The sequence below is a fragment of the Oryctolagus cuniculus genome, chromosome 7, assembly GCF_051225735.1.
Source record: "Oryctolagus cuniculus isolate XC-2025 breed Fujian yellow rabbit chromosome 7, ASM5122573v1, whole genome shotgun sequence".
NCBI classification, from domain to species: domain Eukaryota; kingdom Metazoa; phylum Chordata; class Mammalia; order Lagomorpha; family Leporidae; genus Oryctolagus; species Oryctolagus cuniculus.
The window spans coordinates 149902910-149924585 of NC_142873.1; the positions used below are offsets into that span (position 1 = coordinate 149902910).

At 57.2% G+C, this 21676-nt stretch overlaps 2 protein-coding genes across 13 annotated transcripts in view; both read left to right on the forward strand.

Annotated features, from left to right (window-relative positions):
* Positions 1-1767: 1767 nt before the first annotated feature.
* Positions 1768-4277, forward strand: LOC100340079 (uncharacterized). Of its 3 annotated transcripts, none has more exons than XM_051856721.3 (2): positions 1768-1911; positions 3277-4277. In XM_051856721.3, the coding sequence occupies exon 2, from the start codon at positions 3346-3348 to the stop codon at positions 4201-4203; it is 858 nt and encodes a 285-aa protein (XP_051712681.1). In that variant the 5' UTR covers positions 1768-1911; positions 3277-3345; the 3' UTR covers positions 4204-4277. The 3 variants fall into 3 exon arrangements, with proteins under 3 accessions (XP_051712681.1, XP_008263946.1, XP_089192891.1); XM_008265724.4 differs by having other exon boundaries at positions 1768-1874; XM_089336765.1 differs by lacking the exon at positions 1768-1911 and adding an exon at positions 2460-3049.
* Positions 4278-18151: 13874 nt separating this feature from the next.
* Positions 18152-21676, forward strand: part of HSPG2 (heparan sulfate proteoglycan 2) — a 101759-nt gene continuing 98234 nt past the window's right edge. For 8 of the 10 annotated variants that reach the window (XM_051856722.3, XM_089299215.1, XM_070079129.2 and 5 more), the window contains exon 1: positions 18152-18321. In XM_051856722.3, the coding sequence (XP_051712682.1) occupies positions 18259-18321 (63 nt within the window). In that variant the 5' untranslated portion in view covers positions 18152-18258. The remainder of the gene's footprint in view (positions 18322-21676) is intronic. The other 2 variants (XM_089299212.1, XM_089299213.1) reach the window with 1 other exon arrangement.

The window sequence follows — 21676 nt, forward strand, 5'->3', positions numbered from 1 at the left end:
AAAAATAAAAGTCTACATCCTAGAAGACAGAAGAAGGCTGAGAGACTCTTCAAGTTTCCAGGAAGCTAGAGAGACATGGGGGTGAGTGCAGTGCCCGACCCTGCCCGGGTCCTGGACTAGAAAAGCGGTTGCTGGGAAGAACATTAGAGACATCCGGCAAAATCGGAACGCGTACTGTTGAATAGATAATAACGCTGGATCGAGTTGAAATATTTGGAATTGGAACAGTGATTAAATTGCCGCTTGGAATGCCCACACCCCACATCTAAATGCTTGGTTTGAGGCTCCTCAGCTCCTGGTCCAGCTTCCTGATAGTGCGCCTGGGAAGCAGTGGACGATGGCCTGAGGACCTGGGTCCTGTCCACCCGGTGGGAGGCCTGAATGGAATTCCAGTCTCCTGGTTTCAGCCTGGCCGTTGTGGGCATCTGGGGAGTGAACTAGCAAATGGAAGATCTCAGTGTCTCTCTCTCTCTCTCTCTCTCTCTCTCTCTCCTCTTTTCAAATAAAATGAAAATAAATACATTCTTAGAAATTTTTCAAAACCTCTGAATTTGATCACTTAAGGATCCATATGTAAGAAAATGCCCTCGACACCCCCTAGCAGGAGGGACATGAGGAAATAATCCAGGGCAAAAAATACTTCTGTCTGTGAGTTAGTCACAGAATTGTGCAGGTGACAGCTACGGCAACATCGCTAACAATTCATGCACTTGATTGAAGCATATATATATATGTATATATTTATATATGCTTCCCATTTTATATATATAGTTCCCGTTATATATTAGATACATATAATATATATTATGTACATTATATATATTATATTTATATTTATATATATAATGGGAGTTCGTTGTCTTCTAAGTTTTCAGTAACTTTGAGAATCTTTGGGAATAAAAAGCCAAACTGCATTTTCCATATTCATGAAAAGAAAATGATGGAGAGAGGCAAAAACCATCAGGCCTCCAAGGAGAATTTCGTTCACACACCCACAGCACTTGTACTGGGTGCTCCCGACAAGCCAGAGGGCCCTGGGGTTCTAAAATGAGGGCTGAGATTTACCCCACGAGGGCCCTCGGATTCTGGCCAGAGCCCAACACCTAGCAGATGCTCAGTGTGGGGTCGTTTTATTTTTTGAGAAGGAGAGACACAGAGTATGCACTCCCATTTGCTGGCTCACTCCCCCCAAAGGCCTGCAATGACCAGGGCTGGGCAGGGCAGAAGCCAGGAACTCAACCCAGATCTCTTACGTGGGTGGCAGGCGCTCAGCCACCTGAGGCATCACCGCTGCCTCCCAGGGTCTGCATTAGCTGGAAACTGGAATCAGGAACCGGAGCCAGGCTTCAGATCCAGGCCCTCCAGTGTGGGCCGTGGGTGTTCTAACTGCTAGGCGAGCACCCCTGGGCAACGTGGGGTTGCAGGCAGGAGAGGCAAGAAGGCAGGAGAGCGTTATGTCCCTATGCCCATGGATGGGCCAGCTGCAGGGACAGCACTTGAGACTTGATACCTGTTTGCTGCTGACCCAGGGAGATAGGAAAAGAAATTGATGCTGACCACAGCAAGCAGGAATTATGTTTGGGCTAGCATAGAACTTTCTGGCTCTCAGCATAATTAAACCCGAGGAAAACAACAAGGAACTCTGGACCACGGCCACCCCAGCCTCATTTCAAAAATAGAGCCCATCTGTCCCAGCAGGCTTAAAGCGGCGCTGGCCCTGAGGCAGGGGCCTGACCCGCATGACCCTGGAGGCCCCTCCCAGCTCTAGGATTCCATGATTCTATGACATGGCCAGCAGTCTGGAGTGGCGGCATGAGGGTATCCCCAGTGGAGAGCAAGAGGAGGTCTAAGTCATCTACCTCCCAAAAGACAGAGTGAGAGGGGAGAGGGCCCAGCAGCCAGGCAGGGAGGGTAGGTCCCATGGGCTCAGCCCTCAGTCGCCTCCTGCTTGTCCAAGGGCGGAGATGGGGTGGGGTTGGACCAGGGAGGGAAGAGGCCCTGGGTATGGACATTCCACCCATTTCAGACCCAAAGGACAAGGGCAGCTGAGGGGCTGTGGGCTGCGAGAGGGGCAGGCAGCTGTTTTCTGGGCGGGATGAGCGCAAATCCTCCTCTTTCGCCAGGCAGCCATGGAGAATCAGCAGCGAGCTGGCAGTAGCCAGAGAGAGAAGTCCGAACGTTCCTTTGGGCAGGGGTGGGGGAAACGTGGGAGGGTCAGGACTGGGGGACCAAAGGGGACAACAGGGACTCCCCTGCCCTGGTTGTGTCCGAGCAGGCCCGGGGATAAGAGGAGTTAAACAGACCAGGCACTTCTTCGGCCTGGGCGTGTCTTGGGCTCCAGAAATGCCCACTTTGGGACGAGGAGAAGTGGGAACCCCACAGCCCCTCCTCTTGTGAGATGACTCAAAGGGGATCGAGGCCAAAGAACTTGAAACCTTCTGGTCCTGCCGGCCCAGCCCGGAGTTGCCCTGTCACATCGGCTGCTCCTGCTCTCCCTTGGGCCTCCCCCGAAGCCCAGGTCAGCAGGGTTACCGATTAGCTAGCACCCCTCTCCATCGACCTTCTCCCCACGGGCGCCCCCATGCAGTCAGGCAAAGCAGGTATGCTGGGAACTCATGGCCAGAAGACTGGGAGGGGGGCCAAGGTCACCCGTGACAACACAGCATTGTCTGTCGGGGGCCACCGGACATACCCCAGACAGGACCCTGGCACCCGCACCCCCGCACTGACAAGTTGAGTCATCATAGGCAAGTCACGTCATCTCTCTGAGCCTCAGTTTCCCCATCTGTCAACCAGGACTGGGACAGTCAGAACTACCCCTTGCCGTGTGGCGGGCAGCGAATGAGTCCCTGTGAGAGCTGCAGGGAGGGGCTGAGCACACGGGGGCACGGGGGCAGCGGTGACGCGCAGACGCGCTGTTCTAGCGTGAGGGTGCGTTGCTCAGCTGGTTAGCTGCTTGAGATTACCGAAAGCCCATCTCTGCTTGGAATTTCGCCGTTAGAGATTCAGTCCTTAGTCCCTGTGGTCTGCTGGAGCCCCAGCTTCAAAGGTGAATAAGAATTTCAGAATGTGGGCTAGAGTGAAAAGAAAAGACACAGCCCTGTTTTTCTCCATCGCCTGAGGGTCTTTACTTCCTCCTGGTTTCCTTCCTGTTCTTGGAAGAAGCGAGGGTGGGGAGAGGGAGCGAGGCCGGACTTCCAGGGGACACCTGGGGAGGAAGCCTCTGGGGCAGGTGGCAGGGAGCCCCTGTGAGCTGATCTGACTCTCTCCTCCCAGCCCAGGCAACTCACCCTGATCTGTCCAGTCGGGACAAAGTCGTGAAGCTTGATCCGTCCAGCTGGGACAATGTCTGGACGCCAGGTGAGCCACTCCAATGCTCACAGCCGCTTGAGGCAGCCCTACAACGCATCCTTTCCAGCCCGAGCTCCAGGCTGGACCCAGAGCCCCAGCCTGAATGGGGCGAACAGCCTCAAGCGCCCACGCACCCCGAGTGGCTCCGAGTTCAGCAGCTGCAGCAGCCACTCGGATCGCTCCTTCAACCCCGGCTCCCCCAGACTCCCACTGCGGAAGATCTGCATGGGCCGGCCCTACAACTCCAAGTGCGTGGAGACAAGCCACCTGGCCAGCCACCGCAACGTGGCCAAGAAGCCCGCCTACCGCAGCAGCCCCCACTGCCTCCTCTGCACAGACCGTCCCTCGGACCCTTCCAGCCCCACGTTCCTGGACCAGCTCATCAAAGGCATCAACTACCTGGACCGATCCACCAACGCCTTCTATAACAGCTGCCCCAAGTCGCTGAGCCTGCCCAGACTTGCAGCCAACTACCTGGAGCGAGCCGCCAACTCTCTTTACCTGGACCACCTGGAACAATCTGCACCACGCACTTACTCCAGCCCCAGCGCCAGTGTGCCCTGCCCAGACACCAGCACCCCCAGCACCCCCAGTACCTGCATGGTGCCGTCCCCTAGGGGTGCCAGCGCTCTGCAGTGCCTGGGCGAGCCCAGCACCCCGAGCTGTCAGTGCCAGCCTCCTTACCGGAGCCTCACCCCCGTGTTACCCCAGAGGTCAGGTATAAAGCTGCCTGAGATCCCTTTGTTTGGCAACGGGCTCTTTTCATTAGGTCGGCTGCCCAAGTTCTGGGAAGCAATCCGCTCAGGCTGGAGCGCCCCCGAGCCCATCCCCAAACCCTCTAGCTGGTGGTGACCTTGACACCCTTTGTGAAATGGACACATGTCCACCAGGCTGCAGTTGTGGAAAATAAAGTGTCTGTGGCAAAATGCTCTTTCCAAGGCGCTGCAGGGGAGGGGAGAGGAATGGCCGCTCGGATTGGGGGCTGCAAACCTCAAGGGCGTCACTGCACAGTTACACGTGTGAACGGGGCTGGTGGCGGCTGGGCAGTGTGCAGACTGCGAGTCGCGAGGGACGGCTTGGTCTGCACCCAGCTCTCAGTGGTGGTACCGTCTTTAAGAGAGAGCCAGAGGATTGATTTTTCTAAGGCAACAGCAAATTCAACAATGTCACGGTGCTCTGTGAGCTGAAAAGAGTAGTTGTGGTGAGGGGGGAGGTCTCGGTGCCGCAGCTGGGACACCACTTGGGACACCCACATCCCTGAATTTGAGTCCAGCTCCACTCCTGATTCCAGCTCCCTGCTAGTGCACACCCTCGGGTCCCTGCCACCCACGTGCATGAACCAGCAGATGGAAGATGTCTGTCTTTCTGCCTTTCGTATAAATAAATCAATTTTTTTAATTTAAAAATTTGCCCTTAAAAAAGTACTTTGAGGCTGAGAGTGAAGCCTGCAGTTCTCAGGAATCTCGAATGGGCCACTGAGGTAGGGGCAGGGGGAGGAGCCTCTCTTGGCCTCAGTTTCCCCATGTGGAGAAACAGACCGGCCATTCCCTCCCAGTCCCTCCTGCCTTCCCAGGATTGCTGATTGTAGCACAGTCCCCTGGGAGCAGAACAACAGCACGCTCATGCGGTAGGAACAGTTCTGGATGCCCACGGCGTCCAGAGCTAGGCCTGGGCCCAAGCCAGGAGCCAGGGACTCCATGCGCTGCTCCCACCTATGTGACAGGAAACCCAGCCAGGGTCTGCACGGCAGGAAGTCAGAGTCAGGAGCCAGAGCCGGGAATTGAACCCAGCTGCTCTGCTGCGTCCTCACCGGTGGCTTCCCTGCTAGGCCCACACCTGCCCTGCGTTCTGAGAACGTCACACCTGCTGATCCTGTTAACGTGAGCTATCGATGACCAGGGCAGAGGGCAGACAGAGAGAGGGCTCTGGTGGCTGGCGCGAGAGGAGTTAGGACAGGCCGCCAGGCAGAGTCGCGGCCAGCAAGGTGAGCCTTCTGGGACGTCTCTGAACAGTGATTCTGCCTGGGCCAGGCAAGAGCCGGAAGGGTTGGAATGAGTGAGTCCCTTTGTCCCTCGGCCTTGCTTGCTGATCTTGCTGATGGGATCTGGCAGAATGTTCCCTCGGCCACAGAGGGCTCGAAACCTTCAGAGACCCCGCTGATTCGGGTGCTGGGAAACCAGCCCCCAGCTGCCCACCATCCTGGAGACCAGGATCCCAGCCTAGTCCAGCCTAGTTCTGCCCTGAGACTGTGAATACACTGCTCCCCACTCCAGGCTTTTGCTTCGCCAGCTGGAACATGGGTGCAGCAGCTTTGCTGACCTCTAAGGGCCCCCAAGACCCTGATGTTTCTGAGATCCTCCTCCTGGTCCCAGGCCAGGCCTGGCGCCTCCTTAAGAATCAAGAGTCCCCCACCCCAGGACTCAGGCCTCCTCCCCAGGCTGCCCAGGGGCCATTTCTGTGTGGTTACAAACTTCAGACCCAGTCCATATTGCTGAAACTCTCCTGTCTCCTTGGCAACGTGCAGGCCAATAGCAAGTCAGAGTGTGGAATGGGGCAGACCTTGAGACAATGCAGAAGGCCCACAAGGTTCCTGGGTGCTTAGAGACCATGCTCTGCTGTGGCCTGGACCCTCTGTCCCTACAACTATCCCCACCGTGAGCTCACCATGATGGTCCCAGGACAGGAAGAAGGAAGGCACCAAACCCCTGGCCCATGGAATTCATCCCTACTCCAATTCCATCTCTGGGGGACAAGGGAGCCTCCCTGGGCCCAACTCAGCATGCAGCACAGCCCCTTCTCTGTCTCTTGCACCCCTTGCCTCCCCAGGGAGAAGACTTTGGTCTTAGTCTAATGGCTCCTGACTCCAACAGCGACCTGTTCCCCAGGTGAACATGCACAGGAATGCAGCTTGTTAGAATCCAGTTCGATCCAGTTCAAGAGATGGTTCAAGAGTGACCTGATTCCTAAGCCCTCTGCCTGGTGACTCAAAGCCATCCCCTTCCTGTTCCAGGTCTGTGTTTCCTGCCTCTGGGAGATGCCCCCTTCCAAATGGTCTGATTTCTCCCAATTAAAGTGTAAGATGCTTGCTTAGGACACTGCTGTTGAGGTTTGCAGCATCTAGCTCAGTTCTGGCTCACAATAGGGGCGCAGTTTTTATACTAACATTGGTTACAAGGAGGCCGGCGTCGTGATGCAATGTGGTATGCCACTGCCCGAAATGCTGGCGTCCCATATGGGTGCCAGTTCAAGTCCCAACTGTTCTGCTTCCAATCCATCTCCCTGCTAATGTGCCTGGGAAGGCAGCGGAAGATGGCCCACGTGCTTGGGCCCTGCCACCCTCATAGGACACCCAGATGGAGTTCCAGGAACGCTGGCATCCCAAGCAGCAGCTTAATCGGCTTTGCCACAGTGCCCATTGCCAACATGAAGCTCGTGACTTTGTGCCAAGCCTTGTTTTAAGTGCTCTGTGTGTATTAACTCATTTAAGCCTCAAATCAATTCTTTAAGGAAAACACTATTATTGCTATTTTACAGTTGAAAAAACAGGCCCTGGGGCCAGTGCTGTGGTGTAGCGGGTAAAGCAGCCGCCTGCAGTGCCAGCATCCCATATGGGAACCGGTTCAAGTCCCGGCTGCTCCACTTCCGATCCAGCTCTCTGCTATGGCCTGGGAAAGCAGTGGAAGATGGTCCAAGTGCTTGAGCCCCTACACCTGCATGGGAGACCCAGAAAAAGCTCCTGGCTCCTGGCTTCAGATCAGCCCAGCTCTGGCCGTTGCAGCCATCTGGGGAATGAACTAACAGATGGAAGACCTCTCCCTCTCTCTCTCTCTCTCTCCCTCTTTCTCTCCCCCCTTTCTCAAATGAATTTTTTTTTTTTTGGACAGGCAGAGTGGACAGTGAGAGAGAGAGAGAAACAGAGAGAAAGGTCTTCCTTTGCCGTTGGTTCACCCCTCAATGGCCGCCACGGCGCACCACGCACCCGTGCGCAGCCCGCGCACCACGCTGATCCGAAGCTAGGAGCCAGGTGCTTCTCCTGGTCTCTTATGCGGATGCAGGGCCCAAGCACTTGGGCCATCCTCCAATGCACTCCCTGGCCACAGCAGAGAGCTGGCCTGGAAGAGGGGCAACCGGGACAGAATCCAGTGCCCCAACCGGGACTAGAACCTGGTGTGCCGGTGCCGCAGGCAGAGGATCAGCCTATTGAGCCATGGCGCCAGCTAAATGAATTTTTTTTAAATAATAAAGCAGTGGAAGTTGTGGTGCAGCAGATCAAGCACCACTTAGGATGCCCACATCCCGTATCACACCACCAGTTCAAGTCCCAGCTGCTCCATTTCCACCCCAGTTCTCTGCTGCTGCACCCAGCAGGAAGCAGCCAATGATACGCCAAGCACTTGAACCCCTGCCACCCACATGGGAGACCTGGGTGGAGTCCTGGCTCTTGGCTTTGTCCTGGCCCAGCCCCAGCTGTTACAGGCATTTGAGAGTGAATCAGAGGATGGAAGATCTCCCTCCCTTTCTCTCTCTCCCTCCCTCTCCCTATCACTCTGCTTTCCAAATAAATAAATAAACAAACAAATAAATCTTTTTTATAGGCTTTAGTATTTAAAAATTCTTTCAAAAATGAATTAAGATAAAGTGCATGGAAGACAGCGGCTCTTCGAACACTGGCAGCTGGCCTTGTTATTACAGAGTAGCGGGTGCAGAGCGTGCACTCAACAACAATAATTACCTCCAGGACTACCCGGTGTGGCTCTGCAAATACCCTCGGTGTGCCCCTGGTGACTACACAGGTCATTATAGGGTCTCCTAGGTGCTTAGATGAGGTTTGCGCATCGGTGGGGATTAGATTACACCCTACAGGGACAGAATCTCTGCCCTTGGCCCACAGGAGAGAGCCTCACTGCTCACCAATCCCTTCCACGGGTTCCCTTGCGAGCGAGAGAAGCGCCCCTGGAGAGGCCACAGGAAGTCCCCCACGTCCACAGTCCAAGCCGTGCATCTGCACAGTCCGTGTAAACAGGAAGCAGCACTCTGGCAGCAGAACAATGCCGCAGCCTGCTGGGACGTCCCCCTGCACCGAGGAGCAGCCGAGGTGTCCCGTGGCTGAGGAAGGCTGTTCACGCCACAGGTGACTGGGCACCCACGCCGTGTGCCAGGTAGGCTGCCGTGGCCTGAAGCTCTCAACCCTTCCCACTGCCAGGCTGCATTTTACTACCCCATTTTGCAGAAGGGAAAACTGACACACGGAGCGAGAAGTGGCTGACCCCACCCCTGGAGAGCTGGGATTCCAACCCAGGGCTCTGCCCTCAGCCAAGGCCCTTCCACCCAAAGTGCAGTTTCTATCTTGATATTTATCGAATGGGTTCCAAGAGAAAGGGGTACTTGGCCTCCAAAATATACAAGCAAGGTGGCATTTTCATTGAAAAAAAAATTCATTTCATTTATTTGAAAAGCACAGTGACAGATTGAGAGAGGGAGAGAAATAGTTCTCCCATCCACTGATGACCACAATAGCCTGGGCTGGGCCAGGCTGAAGCCAAGAGCCTGGAACTCCTTCCAGGACTTCCACGTGGGTGCAGGGGCCCACGCACTTGGGCCATCTTCCACTGCTTTCCCAAGCACATTAGCAGGGAACCAGATGTGGTCGTTTTCAAATAGATAATCTAGCATCACTATTTTATGATTCTAGAAACTAAATGAAGCCTGAAAAAAAAAAAAGATTTGGGGCCAGCGTTGTGGTGTAACGGGTTAATCCACTGGCTGCAATGCCAGCATCCCATATGGGTTCGGTTCAAGTCTCAAATGCTCCACTTCTGATCCAACTCCCTGTTAATGCACCTGGGAAAGCAGAGGAAGATGGCCCAAGTTCTTGGGCCCCTGCATCCATATGGGAGACCCAGATGAAGCTCCTGGCTCCTGGCCTCAGCCTGGCCCAGCCCTCCTGGCCATTGTGGCCATTTGGGGAGTAAACCAGTGAATAAAAGATACCTCTCTCTCTCTCTCTCATCTATCTATTTATCTTTCTTCTCACTCTCTGTAACTCTTTCAAATAAATAAAAAAAGTTAATCTTAAAAAAAAAGATTTATTTGTTTGAAAGGCAGAATGACAAAGACAGGGGAAGAGAGAGAGGGAGAGAGAGATCTCCCACACGCTAGTTCACTCCCCAAATGGCTACAACAGCCAGGGCTGGGTGAGGCCAAAGCCAGGATCCTAGAACTCCATCCCGGTCTGTAATGCGGATGGCAGGGGCCCAAGGGCTTCTTCGGCAGCATCTTGTGTGGCCTTTCCAGGCACAACAGCAGGGAGCTGGATTGGAAGTGGAGTAGTCAGGACTCGAACCCGTGCTTAGGTATGGGATGCTGGTATCACAGACTGTGGCTTAACGCCCTGCACCACCACACTAGCCCTGGCTTTTTGTCTTGACCAAGATGCATGCACGAGAGACAAACTCATCCCGTTCTTGATGTGCTCCTCCCCGAACCTTTCCTAGCGAACCCAGGCCTCTGCGGTCTCAGCCCACCTGTCCCGGAGCCCCTCGGGCTCCCCTGCTGCCTCTCCCATCTGCACACAGCTTACTGTACTGGGAAACACACAGCCAGGGGTGGTGGCACCCCCACCCCAATGGCATCCTCAATGCCCTCTTGGAAGTTGAAATCTGCGGGAGAAGCAAAGGGCCGGGGCTGTGGGCTGGGCCTGAGCTGGTGGCACCATTTTTGGCAAATTCTTTAACAGCCCCCCAGGCCCCTCCCAACAGGGTAGGAATTTCTGGTGAACAATTGAACAAAGCCGGGAACTTGGAGGGAGAAGGCACAGGACATTCCAAAAGGATTTCTCTCAAGCCCCAAAAGACAACAGGCAGGAACACTGCTCACGGCCAAGCAAAGACAAGCATGAAAGAGACGGAAGATCTGCCGGGTAGGAAGGGCAGGGCAGGCCTCCCTCCAAGGAGAAGGAACCAGGGGCCAAGGGTCAGGAGGCCCAGGCAGGAGGCCCCTCTCTGCCGCTGTGTCCTTGTAAAAGCCACTCTACCTCTCTGGCCTCGGATCTGTGGTCCTGAAAACCGAGGGAGCAGGGCCTAAGCGGCTGTGTGGGATGCCAGCACCCCGTTCGCAGTGCCTGGCTTGCAGGCCCAGCCCGGCTCTCTATCCCAGCTTCCTGCTAACACACACCCTGGGAAGCAGGGGTGAGGGCTCAGGGAGCTGGGTCCCTGCCACCCACGTGGGAGACCTGATCGAGTTCCTGGCTCCCAGCTGCAGCCTGCCCTAGCCCCAGCCGAGACAGGCACTGGGGGAGTAAACCAGAGGATACTAGCTCATTTCCTCTCTCTGTGTCTCTCAAATAAGGAAAATGAATGTTTTCTTAAAAGATTTGTTTATTGGATCTATCTCTCTGTCTCTCCTTATCTCTCTGTATTTCTGCCTTTTATTTTTTATTTGAAAGATAGAATTACAGAGAGGCAGAGAGAGATCTTCCATCTGCTGGTTTACTCCCCAAATGTTCACATGGCCAGGGCTGGGCCAGGCCGAAGCCAGGGACTAGGAGCTTCTTCCAGGTCTTCCACGTGGGTGGCTGGGGCCCGAGGACTGGGCCATCCTCCACTACTTTCCCAGGCCAGCGCAGAAAGCTGGATCGGAAGTGGTGCATCCGGGACACGAACCAGCACCCATATGGGATGCCAACATCGCAGGCAGAGGCTTAACTTGCTACACCACATCGGTCCCTAAATAAATAATTTTATAAAGAGAAATATTACGTGCAAATATTAGTGCTATTTAAAGTACCTGTTCCACAAATTGATAATGGTTACCATCTGCAATAAAGAGCATGTACCACAAAAGAAATGTTTGCCTCCAACACGGAATGAGCATTGCTGGGAGAAAAAATGTCAGCTGAGCTAGAAGTGCTTACACACTGGAGCAAGGTCCTTATCACAGTCCCAGCAAATAAACACTCTGGGGACTGGCATCCGTCCACCGGGCCGCGTCTAGGTAGCCCTGGTCTTTACTGATGCACAGAATTGTGTCTACGAAACCAGTTGAGAGAAGCAAGACACGAAATCGTCCGTGTACGCTGAGCACAGTGACACAGAACGCACACATCCACACAGACAGAGGACGGCCACGGACATTCACGGCGTCCCAGCCCAGCCCCGCGTGGACGTCTTCCAAGCTGCAGCAGGGGCTTAGGAGCAGGAATGTGGGGGGGTGGACGGGGGACCAGGAGAATTCAGCCTGGCTGGAGGGGCGTGGTGGGGTGGGGAGCAGGGGTGGCACATGCGAATGATAAAGACCATGTATGGTCAGCTCAGGAGCCAGGCTGAGTGGAGGCAGGCAGTGTTGGGAGGAACAGTAGTCCTGTGAGAGGTTAAAGGGGTTTCCTACAAAAACAAGCTGTTTCCGTTCTTGAATCTGTTGGGGAAGGTTGGATTAAGCAGGGCTAGGAGGTGGGTTCCGAAGCTTTCCCGAGTCGGTGAAGTCCGAGATAGATGGGTCGGAGTTGGGGGGAGAGCAAGCAGGTGACCCAGGAGGCTGTGTGGGAACCCTGCCCTGGGCCTGGGCTGCAACGTGGGAGCTCAGCAAGAAGGTGATGCCAAGGGAAGACATCAGGAAGGGGCAGGGGGGCCAAATCCAAGGTCACCCTGAGAAGCCTCGCTCTTCTGCCTGGGCAGGGTTGAGAAGAACCTGGGACGGCAGACCTGGGTGTGGCTGTGAATCCCTGGCTCTCCCCCATTCTGGCTGCGTGAACTTAGCAGACTCATCCCTGAGGTCTCAGTTTCCTCGGCTGGAAAGGGGAGGTAATACAATACACTCACTTGGGACCGGCCCTGGTTCAGCAGGCTAAGTGGCTGCTTGCAGACATCAAACGCCCTCAGCACTGGAGGGCCAGTTGAGTCCCGGCCACTCTGCTTCTGATCCGGCTTCCCGCTAATGCCCCTGGAAGGGCAGCAGAAGACAGCCCCAGGACGTGGGCCCCAGCACCTATGTAGGAGACCAGAATGGAGTTCCTGCTCCCTGGCTTTGGCCTGGCCCAGACTTGGCTATGTGATCATTTGGAAAGTGAACCAGCAGATGGAAGATCTTTCTCTCCCTGTCACTCTCCCTCTCTCTGTCACTCTGCCTTTCAAATAAATAAATAAATAAATCTTTTAAAATATGGGGCTGGTGCTGTGGCATAGTAGGTAAAGCTGCTACCTGCAGTGCCAGCATTCCCTATGGGTGCTGGTTCAAGTCTCAGCTGCTCAACTTCTGATCCAGCTCTCTGCTAATGCACCTGGGAAAGCAGAAGAAGATGGTCCAAGTACTGGGCCCCTCACCTACATGGGAGACCCGGATGAAGCTCCTGGCTCCTGGTCTCAGCCTGGCCCAGCCCTGGCCGTTGTGACCATTTGGTGAGTAAACCAGTGGCTGGAAGATTTCTCTCTCTCTCTCTCTCTCTCTCTCTCTCTCTCTCTCTCTCTCTCTCCCTCGCCTTCTCCCTCTCCCTCTCCCTCTCTATAAGTATGCCTTCCAAATAAATCAATCCATCATATGTATACACACACACACACACACACACACACACTTGCTTACTCAGGACTGTGGTAATGATCAAATAAATTACTTTCAGGGGCCAGCACTGTAACATGGCAGGTTTAGCTGTCTCCTGCCACACTAGCATCCCATACAAGCTCAGTTTGAGCCCTGGCTGCTCCACTTCAGATCTAACTTTGTGCTGACGCAGCTGGGAAAGCAGCAGCAGATGGTTCGAGCGCTTGGGCCCCTGCCACCCACACGGGAGACCTGAATGGAGCTCCAGGCTCCTGGCTTCGGTCTGGCCCAGCTCCAGCTATTGAGGCCATTTGGGGAGTGAACCAGTAGATGGAAGCGCGTGCTTGCTCTCTCTTTCTCTTCCTCTGTAACTCTACCTTTCAAATAAATAAATACGAATTTTTTAAAGATTTATTTTATTTGAAAGGCAGGGTTACAGAGAGGCAGAGAGAGAGAGAGAGAGAGAGAGAGAAAGAGAGGTCTTCCATCCGCTGGTTCACTCCCCAAATGGCCCCATGGCCGGAGCTGGTCTGATCCAAAGCCAGGAGTCAGGAGCTTCTTCCAGGTCTTCCCATGCAGGTGCAGGGGCCCAAGCACTTGGGCCATCTTCCACTGCTTTTCCAGGCCATAGAGGAGAGCTGGATCGGAAATGGAGCAGCTGGGACTCCAACCGGTGCCCATATATGGGGTGCTGGCACTGCAGGCGGCGGCCTCACCCGCTATGCCATAGCGCCGGCCCCAATAGATATTTTTAATGATAAAAAATGAATAAATAAGTTACTTTCAGTGTTGACCGGTTGATAAAGCGTTCGTCTTTGTCCTAAGTGCAAACCAGAAGAGGAACATGTACACCACACACAGGGCCTGCACCCACTTGTTCCCTCGCCCAGGGAAAATTCATCTCAGTTCCAGCTCTGTGCCAGGCACTATGCTCTCCATGAAGCCAACAGGGTTGCGCTGTCTCCATCACGCCTCCTAATAGTGGGTGATCTTCAGGGTCCAAAATGCTAAGAGAGATGGCAGCTATGCCAAAGGGGCCTATCCTGGGAGGCCAGGGAGGACAGCTCTGGTGACATGGCACTGAGCTGACCCTGAAGGAGGGGACAGTGATGGGGGTGGGGGGCAGTGCTGGATGGAGAAGGAACAGCATTGCCAGGACCATGTTGGGGAAGGGGCGTGGCTGGAGAGGTGGGCAGGCCCTGGGGGGGGGCTCCCCCCACCTCCATGGGATCTTTCCCTGCTTGCTTAGAACGGCGCCTCACTCCACCCCCCGCACCGCCTCCTTGCTTCCTCTCCTCCATCTCCAGTGCCTTGCACACCAGTTTCTGGGCCCTCAGCCTTCTCTGCCAGTACCTCTTTCCCAACACGGTACGGAAACCCTTGTGGATAGTAGGTGTTTAATTCTAGAGGGGATTTAGGGCCACAGCCAGCCCAGGGAGTGCTCTCACAGGTATTGACAAAGGGTGTCCCCGCTGGGCAGATGGATCCCCTACAACAGGATGTATTACAATCCCGATTTTGCCCACTTGGCTGCACACACTTCTTCAGTGAATAACCTTCCCAACTGCGCGCTGCAGCCCTGAATGGATAAATAAATGAGTGAACAAGGAATGCGAGGAAGCTGAATGAGAAGCCCTAAACCAGAGGAAAGGTTTGGATTGGGAGTGGAACCAGGAGAAGCTGAGTCCTGTCAATTTGGGGGCGACAGACAGGTGAGCCGCAAACCCTAGCTATTGCTTCCAAACACCCCCAACTCCTGTTTTTTTCCAAAGCCAGGCTGAGTGGCGGTTCCTGCCTATCCCAGCTCGCGAAGTCTCGCGCCACTTGAGTAGCTCTGTCCCGTAGGGAAGGGCAAGCACGCTGGGCTCCAAGCCTGGACAGCGCAGATCGGGCACCCCAGGGCTCGCTCAGCCAAGTGCAAAAAGCCCTGCCTCTGCTCTCTTGTAAGCCATATGAGGAGATAGCCAGGGCCGAAACAGAGAACTTGAGTGTATTTATTTACTCAAGACTCCGAGGACCGCAAAACAAAACAGGGCCAGCCAGATGCCTTAGTGGGAAAGAGGGTCAGAGTAGACAGGTTCATGACCACTGGTCAGCTCCCTGGAAACCTTGCTAGCCTGGGGGGGGGGGGGTATTTTCTTGCCCTCTGGGTCAGCCCAACCCCTCCCCGCCCCCACTGGCTCTACCATCTCCCTCCCCACGCTCTTCTAGGAAGCAAGACTTATGGCTCTCACTTCATCTTGACCATGCATCCACAAAGAGCCGCTTGTTCCCCTTTCCCTTCGCTCATGAGCAAATCATCCAAGAAAAGCTCTGGGACTTAAAGGGCCCGAGGTGGGGACCAGACACAGAGGCAGCTCATGAAATGCGATTTGTCACGGATGCTGACCCTCCACCGGCAGGCAGAGCCTCGGAAAAATCCCGCCACCAGGCGGGCCGCTTGCCAGCTCTGAAGTCAGCGGCGTTGGGAGCCTTCCTCATCAGACAGAGAGCTCCTGAGGGCAAGGCTGGACTCCCCCATCAGACTGAAGGTCCTGGACCTGGGGACGCATCTCACCATCAGACTAGGAGCAACACACTGGGTGCACAGGCTGCTCCCCCCCCCAGGCTGGAGCTCCCTGAGGGCAGATGGTGTCTCCTTTTCAGATTAGGAACACAGCCAGAAAAACTGAGAGCAATGGCTGCCACTCATTTGGCGCTTACCACGTTGATTGATATAAAAAGACTACGAGGGAAGTCTCAGCACGATTCTCTTTTGCTACACAAGGAGACTGACACGTGGAGGTTGAAGACCTTGCACAGTTAGAGGTGGGTACTTGGTGCAGCGGCTCAAGTCACTGCTTGGGACACCCGCATCCCATATCCAAGTACTTGGCTACTTTGTTTCCAATCCAGCTTCTTGCTAAGGCACATGCTGGGAGGCAACAGGCAGCTCAAGTGCTTGGGTCCCTGCCACCCACGTGGGACACCCAAAAGGAGCTCCCAGCTCCTGCCTTCGGCTTGGCCGGGCCCTGGCTATTTTGAGCATTTGGGAAGTGAACCAGTGGATGGAAGAGCTCTTTCTCTTTGTGCCTCTCCCTCTCCCCCACTTCTGTCATTCAAATAAAGTGAAATTTAAAAATTAAATAAAAGCCAGTTTTAAAAGAGACTGCACAGCCAGGTGGTGTAGGCAGGGCTCTCCCCCAGACTGTAGAGTGTGAGCACAGAGAGCGTGCCCCCCCCACTCTCCCTGCAATCAGGTTAGGGACCTGCACTGGGGGGGTCTTTCCTCTGCCCACCCCATCTCCCTGTCTGGGATGGCGACAGCCTTAGTCAGGGTTGTGCCTGGAGTCTGGGCTGGGGCCGGGGTTGACGGAACCCTTGAGGACAGAGTTTCTGCCCCTCACAGCTCTGAGCTGGTCCCCAGAAGCAGACCCCTGATGGCAGAGAAGAAGTCAATCTTTCAGAGACAGGGCCTCTATCTGGGGTGGGGGTCCGGATCTCCCAGGGGCTGGGCTGGGTGCCCTCGGAGTGCCCGGAAGCCTGCAGGCCCTATCACAGGGCACACGCCTTCCCAGGGTACCACCCAGCAGGCCGGGCATTTCCTCCTGTCCACAGCTCACCTCACTCCTGGCTGCACACCCAGGCAGGAGCCTCTGGGGCCCAGCAACGCTCGCAGGAAACAATGGAAATTTTGGTTCCTACTCTCCTCCCTCTGTCGTTACTCAGAAGGTCCCTGCCCCCTACACACACACACACACACACACACACACTCTTCTCCACGCAGCCTGCCCTGAACACTGCAGACAGAGGAGGGGGCCCCGCAGCGGTGTGGCCGCCTGTGGCACTGTGATTGACTGCCCTGGCATCTGGAGTGGGCACTTTGGCAGGGGTTGTATCGGGCCTGGGTGTGTGCACGGCTGTGTCACCACAGCGTGGGTCTGGGAGTGCTGTGTACGGAAAATGGTGCAGGGTGGGAAGACAGCCCACTGAGACACTGTGACTAACCCAGGAAAAAACGTCACAAACACAGGCTAGGGCAGGTGTTTGGCCTGGCAGTCAACATACGGTTCAAGAAGCCGGAGTCTCGGGCACTTCTTGTGGTGCGGTGGGTGACGCCACCTCTCGCAATGCTGGTGTTCCGTATCGGAATGGCAGCTGGAGTACCGGCTGCTGCACTTCCAATCCAGCTTCCTGCTTATGTGCCTGGGAAAGCGGCAGAAGGCAGTGGAGGATGGTCCAGGTACTTGGGCCCCTGCTGCCCATCTGGGACACCAGGGTGGAGTTCCTAGCTGCCGACTGAGACTTGGCCCAGCTCTGGCTGTTGCATCCATCTGGGGAGTGAGCCAGCAGCGAGAAGATCTCTCTGTCTCTCTATCTCCTTCTGTTGCTCCACCTTTCAAATAAATCTGAAAATAAATAAATAAATAAATAAACACGGGAAAGTCTAAGGCCCATGTCGGAGCACCTGGGATCAGTGGTGGCTCCCTAACTCCAGCTTCCTGCTAGTGCAGACCCTAGGAGGCAGAGGGATGGCTCTGGTAGTTGACTTCCTGTCATGCTAGCAGGAGACACCGGCAGGGTTCCTGATTCCCGGCCTAACTTCAATGCCTTTGCTGGAGTGAGAAAGAGGTCAGGCAACAGATGGGAGCTCTCTGTTTCTCTGCCTTTCAAATAAAACTCAAGAGGAGTACCCACGGGGCAAGTGCCTGTGAAACTGGTGTTTATGTGCAGTGGCCACCTCACCTGGGCAGGTGCACTTCACAGCATGGGAAGGTGTTCACCTAGTGTGAGGGTTGTTGGTACCCCGAGGCTAACCCGGAGAGTGCTACAGTGTTGCCGGGAGCCAAGGAGCGGTCAGTGCCTGGAACCTGTGAGGTCAAAAGTGGGGGTGCATCGGCAGCGTCAGCGCTGTGCGTAGAAGGTAGAAGGCAGTGGAGGATGGCCCAGGTACTTGGGTCCCTGTCCTCCTGAGCTGCCCGAGGGGTGCGGGAGCCTTGGCGGTGCGCGTGCATGGACGGAGGGCGGGGCCCGGCCGCTCCGCCCCGCCTAGGGCCCCCGGCCCCCGTCCCATCCCTCGCTCCAGGCCGGGTTTGGCCGGGAGCCGGCGGGCCCGCGGTCGCGCGGAGGGGGCTGGGGGCCCAGACAAAGGCCCAGTCGGCTGCGCGGCCGGCTCGGGCGAGCCGAGCCTGGGCCCGGGGGCGGGGCCTGGCGCGCGGGGGCGGGGCCTTGGCGGCGGGGGCGGGGCGGCCGGCCGCGGGGGCGGGGCGGGCCAGGGGAGGGGCGGGGGCGGTGGGAGCGGGCCGCGCCGTCCCGAGGACTCCCGAGGCCAGCGAGCGGGCGGCTGCGGGCGGCGCCGAGCGAGCGAGCGAGCGACGGAGCGGCGCGGGCCTGGCCATGGGGCGGCGGGCGGCGGGCACGCTGCTGCTGGCGTTGCTGCTGCACGGGCGGCTGCTCGCGGTGAGTGTGCGGGGCGGGGGACGGGGGACGCCTGCTCGCCGCGCCCGCCAACTTGTCGGAGAGGCGCCCGAGACTGTGCGGCCAGGACTCCGGCCCGGGGCGGTGGCGCTGCCTCTCCCGGGATCCCGCGAGCTGGCACCGGCCGGCGCCACTCTGCGGCATGGGTCTGCCCCGGGGCGGGAGGGGGGCGCCCCAAGGGGGACCCTGCGTGGGCCTGGAGGCGGGGCCGGCCTCGTGGGAGTGCGTGGGGCACCCGGCCACGTTGTCGAGTCTCGGGAGTCGCACTGGTCCTGGCCCGACCTGCCAGCCCCAGGGACCGCGCGGAGAAACTTGGAGCAGGGTGGGAACTTGGCAGGAGGCGAGAACCCTTTTCTGGGCCAACTTGGCAGAAGGCGCAGTCGGTGGTGATGAGGACCCTGTCGGTCCTGGCCGGAACTTCACCACGCTGTCCTCTTGGGGAGCTCGTAGCCAGGCAGACGCAGGGAGAGAACTTTGGGGCCGGGACTGCGGCTTGCTGGGACTCCCGGGACCCTGGAGTCAGGCAGCGCCGAGCTGGATCAGCCGCTGCCCTTGGCCTGAGCACCTGTGTGACCTCCGGCAAGCGGAGGCTGGCTCCACGTGGGTAAAGGCTCGCAGGGTGTAGCCGCCGGCTGCTTGCTGGGCTCTCCCCCTCCCTGGGACCCGAGTTTCCCCAGCTTCCCTCCTCCCGGGTCTGCTGGGTGCAGGGGAGGCCCCGCCCTGCAGCCCAGTCCCCGGCTCTGAGCTTAGATGGGCCCACACAGAGGAAGAGAGAATTCCTGGGCTCAGGAATTCCAAGGCCTGGAAGGCAGTTGGTCCTGAGAGGCCCCGAGGACCGGAGTGATTTCCAGGAGGGCTGGGCTGGGCAGGGTCAGTGGGCAGGGAGCTGGTGGCAGATGTGGGTGGGAGCCCATGTGGCCTGCCACAGAGCGCCCACTCACTCTCTTTGAGGTGCCCCTGGACAGTCCTCGGCCCTGCCCGCCCCTTCTCAGAAGGACCGCGTTCTCACTGAGCTGGCGTTTACTCAGCGACTCCCTGTCACCTCTACCCTCATTCAGGACTTGCTAACCCCCCACCCAGACCTGACCCCTCACTGCCTGCCCCTCCCATCCAGCACGCGCCTCCCCTGCCCACGCCCCAGCCGGGGGCCTCCTCGTTCCTCCTCTCAGCCTCTCACCCTGTTACCCGGACGCACGCAAGCAGGGCCGTCCGTGTGGTCCCATTGCGTTGACCCAAACTTGGAGTGCTGATGCTGACCTTCGCTTTCCCCACGGCACCAGCCTGGCCGCTGCATGGCTTGCACAGCCCAAGGTCATTCCTGACCCCCCTCTCCTGCACCCCAATAAGAGGCTCCTAGGTGCAGGGGCTGTGCAGTGGCAGGAGAGGTGGGTGGGGCTGCTGGCTTATAGAAATTCCTGGACGGCCTGTCATCTCTTTCCCTTGTTCATTCAACAGATTTTCATTGAGTAACATTTTCCGTGACAGTCGCTGGGAGTGCAGGGGTTCAGTGACTGGGCAGATGCGTGCCAAGCGCCTACCGTGCACCTATGTGCGGTGGAAGGCGGTGGTGGTGTATGGGTGAGCCCGGACAGGCCCGCCTGCACCTTCTGAGGACTTGGCTGGGACAAGGCCACCCCAGCAGCCACACTGAGGTCGTCACGGCCCCACCCCAGGCTGCTGGTGAGGGGCTGGAAAGCGCTTGGCCTCTGGAGTCCTCTCAAGGTTGAATCCCGCTCTGACATTTTCTAGCTACATCAGCTGGGACAGGTTCCTCTCTGTGAGCCTCAGTTTCCACATCTGTAAAATGGGGGCGAGAAGTTTATCGTGAACCTCCAGCGCGATCAAGTTCCTAGCTGTGTCCCAGCAAGCCCCGGGCTCCTGCTTGCCCACTGCCCTTGATCTGTTCCACTCATGTCTGCAGGTCAAGAGTGAGTGGGGGAGGGATGGACACAAGAGCAAATAACGTGGGCCTTAGACCCCAGTGGTTGGTGCTTGAGTGCGGGAGTAATTTCAGTTCTTAGGTGGTGGGGAGTCAGTCTGGGGGAGGGGCTGGGCCACGGTGACTCAGGACCCCCCTTGGCCTGGTGGCCCCTTTTCTTCCTGCTGGGGGGAGATCTCGGCCTTTCCTTCCTGGGGGCCGGCCCTGCCGGAGACAGGAACCCCGTGGGGCCACCGTGGTAATTAGCCATGTTTTCCAGACCGAGGAGGGAAGTCACCCAGATACCTGCTTCCTGCCTCGGCTGGATTTCCTCACCGGGGCGGCTGCCCGCCCGGCCGCTGGCAGGAGCTGGAGGGGCCTCCCCTTCCTGGCCTCCCCTCTGTGCGGGGCTGGCTGCCCTGCCCCCCCATGCAGCTCCCCTGGCTGCTCTGGATCAGGAAGGGTTGTGAGTGTGTCCCAGGGGGTCCCGGAACAAGGGCAGGCCGCAAGTCCTCCACAGGCGGGGGCAGAAAGCGGGGCCCCCTCAGCTCTTAGGCCACGCTCCCTCCTTCCATCTGAAGAGTTGTCTGGTCTCAGCCTGGCTTGGCCCAGGCCTGTTCCCCAGCTGAGTGCAGGCAAGTTAGGATCTGTGGGTCTGAGGCCCTGCCCGAGACCAGTGGCAGGTAGGTGGCAGGAGGTGACTGAGTGCAGGCTGGGGAGGTGTGGGAGCACGATGGGGGGGGGCGGGGCTGGGGGGGTGCGGTGCAGCTGATGGCAGCATTGTGGGGATGTGTGAGCCCAGTGCCCGCTGTCTGCGAGGCGCCGCGTTCCCCCCATCCCCACTCGGGCTTGCGTCGGCACCTCCCCTGTGGCTCAGAGGCACGTCCCAGCCCCTGAGCTAACTCAGCCCACAGGCCCTGCGGCATGTGGCTGCCCCACTCCCCGTCTGCCCTCCAGCGTTCCGCCGTCTCACTCGCCTCCAGCCGGGCCAGTCTTTGCTTCGCCAGCGTGTCAGCCACACTTCCACCTTAGGACCTTTGTGTGTGCCCTTTCTCTGCCTTGTCCCTGAGCGTCCTCCATCTCAGAGCCCAGCTAGTCTGCCTGTCACACTGTCCCCTTATGCTTGTCACCGTCGGACCTGTGTTTATGTGTTGATCCGTCCCCTCGCTCCCCCACTTAGGCTGCCTGGGAGCGGGGCCTCCCCTGTTTGTGTTTGCTGCTGGAGTAGCAAGTGCTCAGGCATCTGTGTGTTGAGTGTGGTGAGCGGTAGACGCAAAGCAGAGGAAAGTGAGGCCCAGAGAAGCCATGGAACTTGCCCCATGATTGACACAGTCGCAAACTCGGGGCTCCCACCCACTGCTCTCCCTCTCGTAGTGGGTCATCAGTAGATGACGGTGCACCTTGTCCCGGACGTTGAGG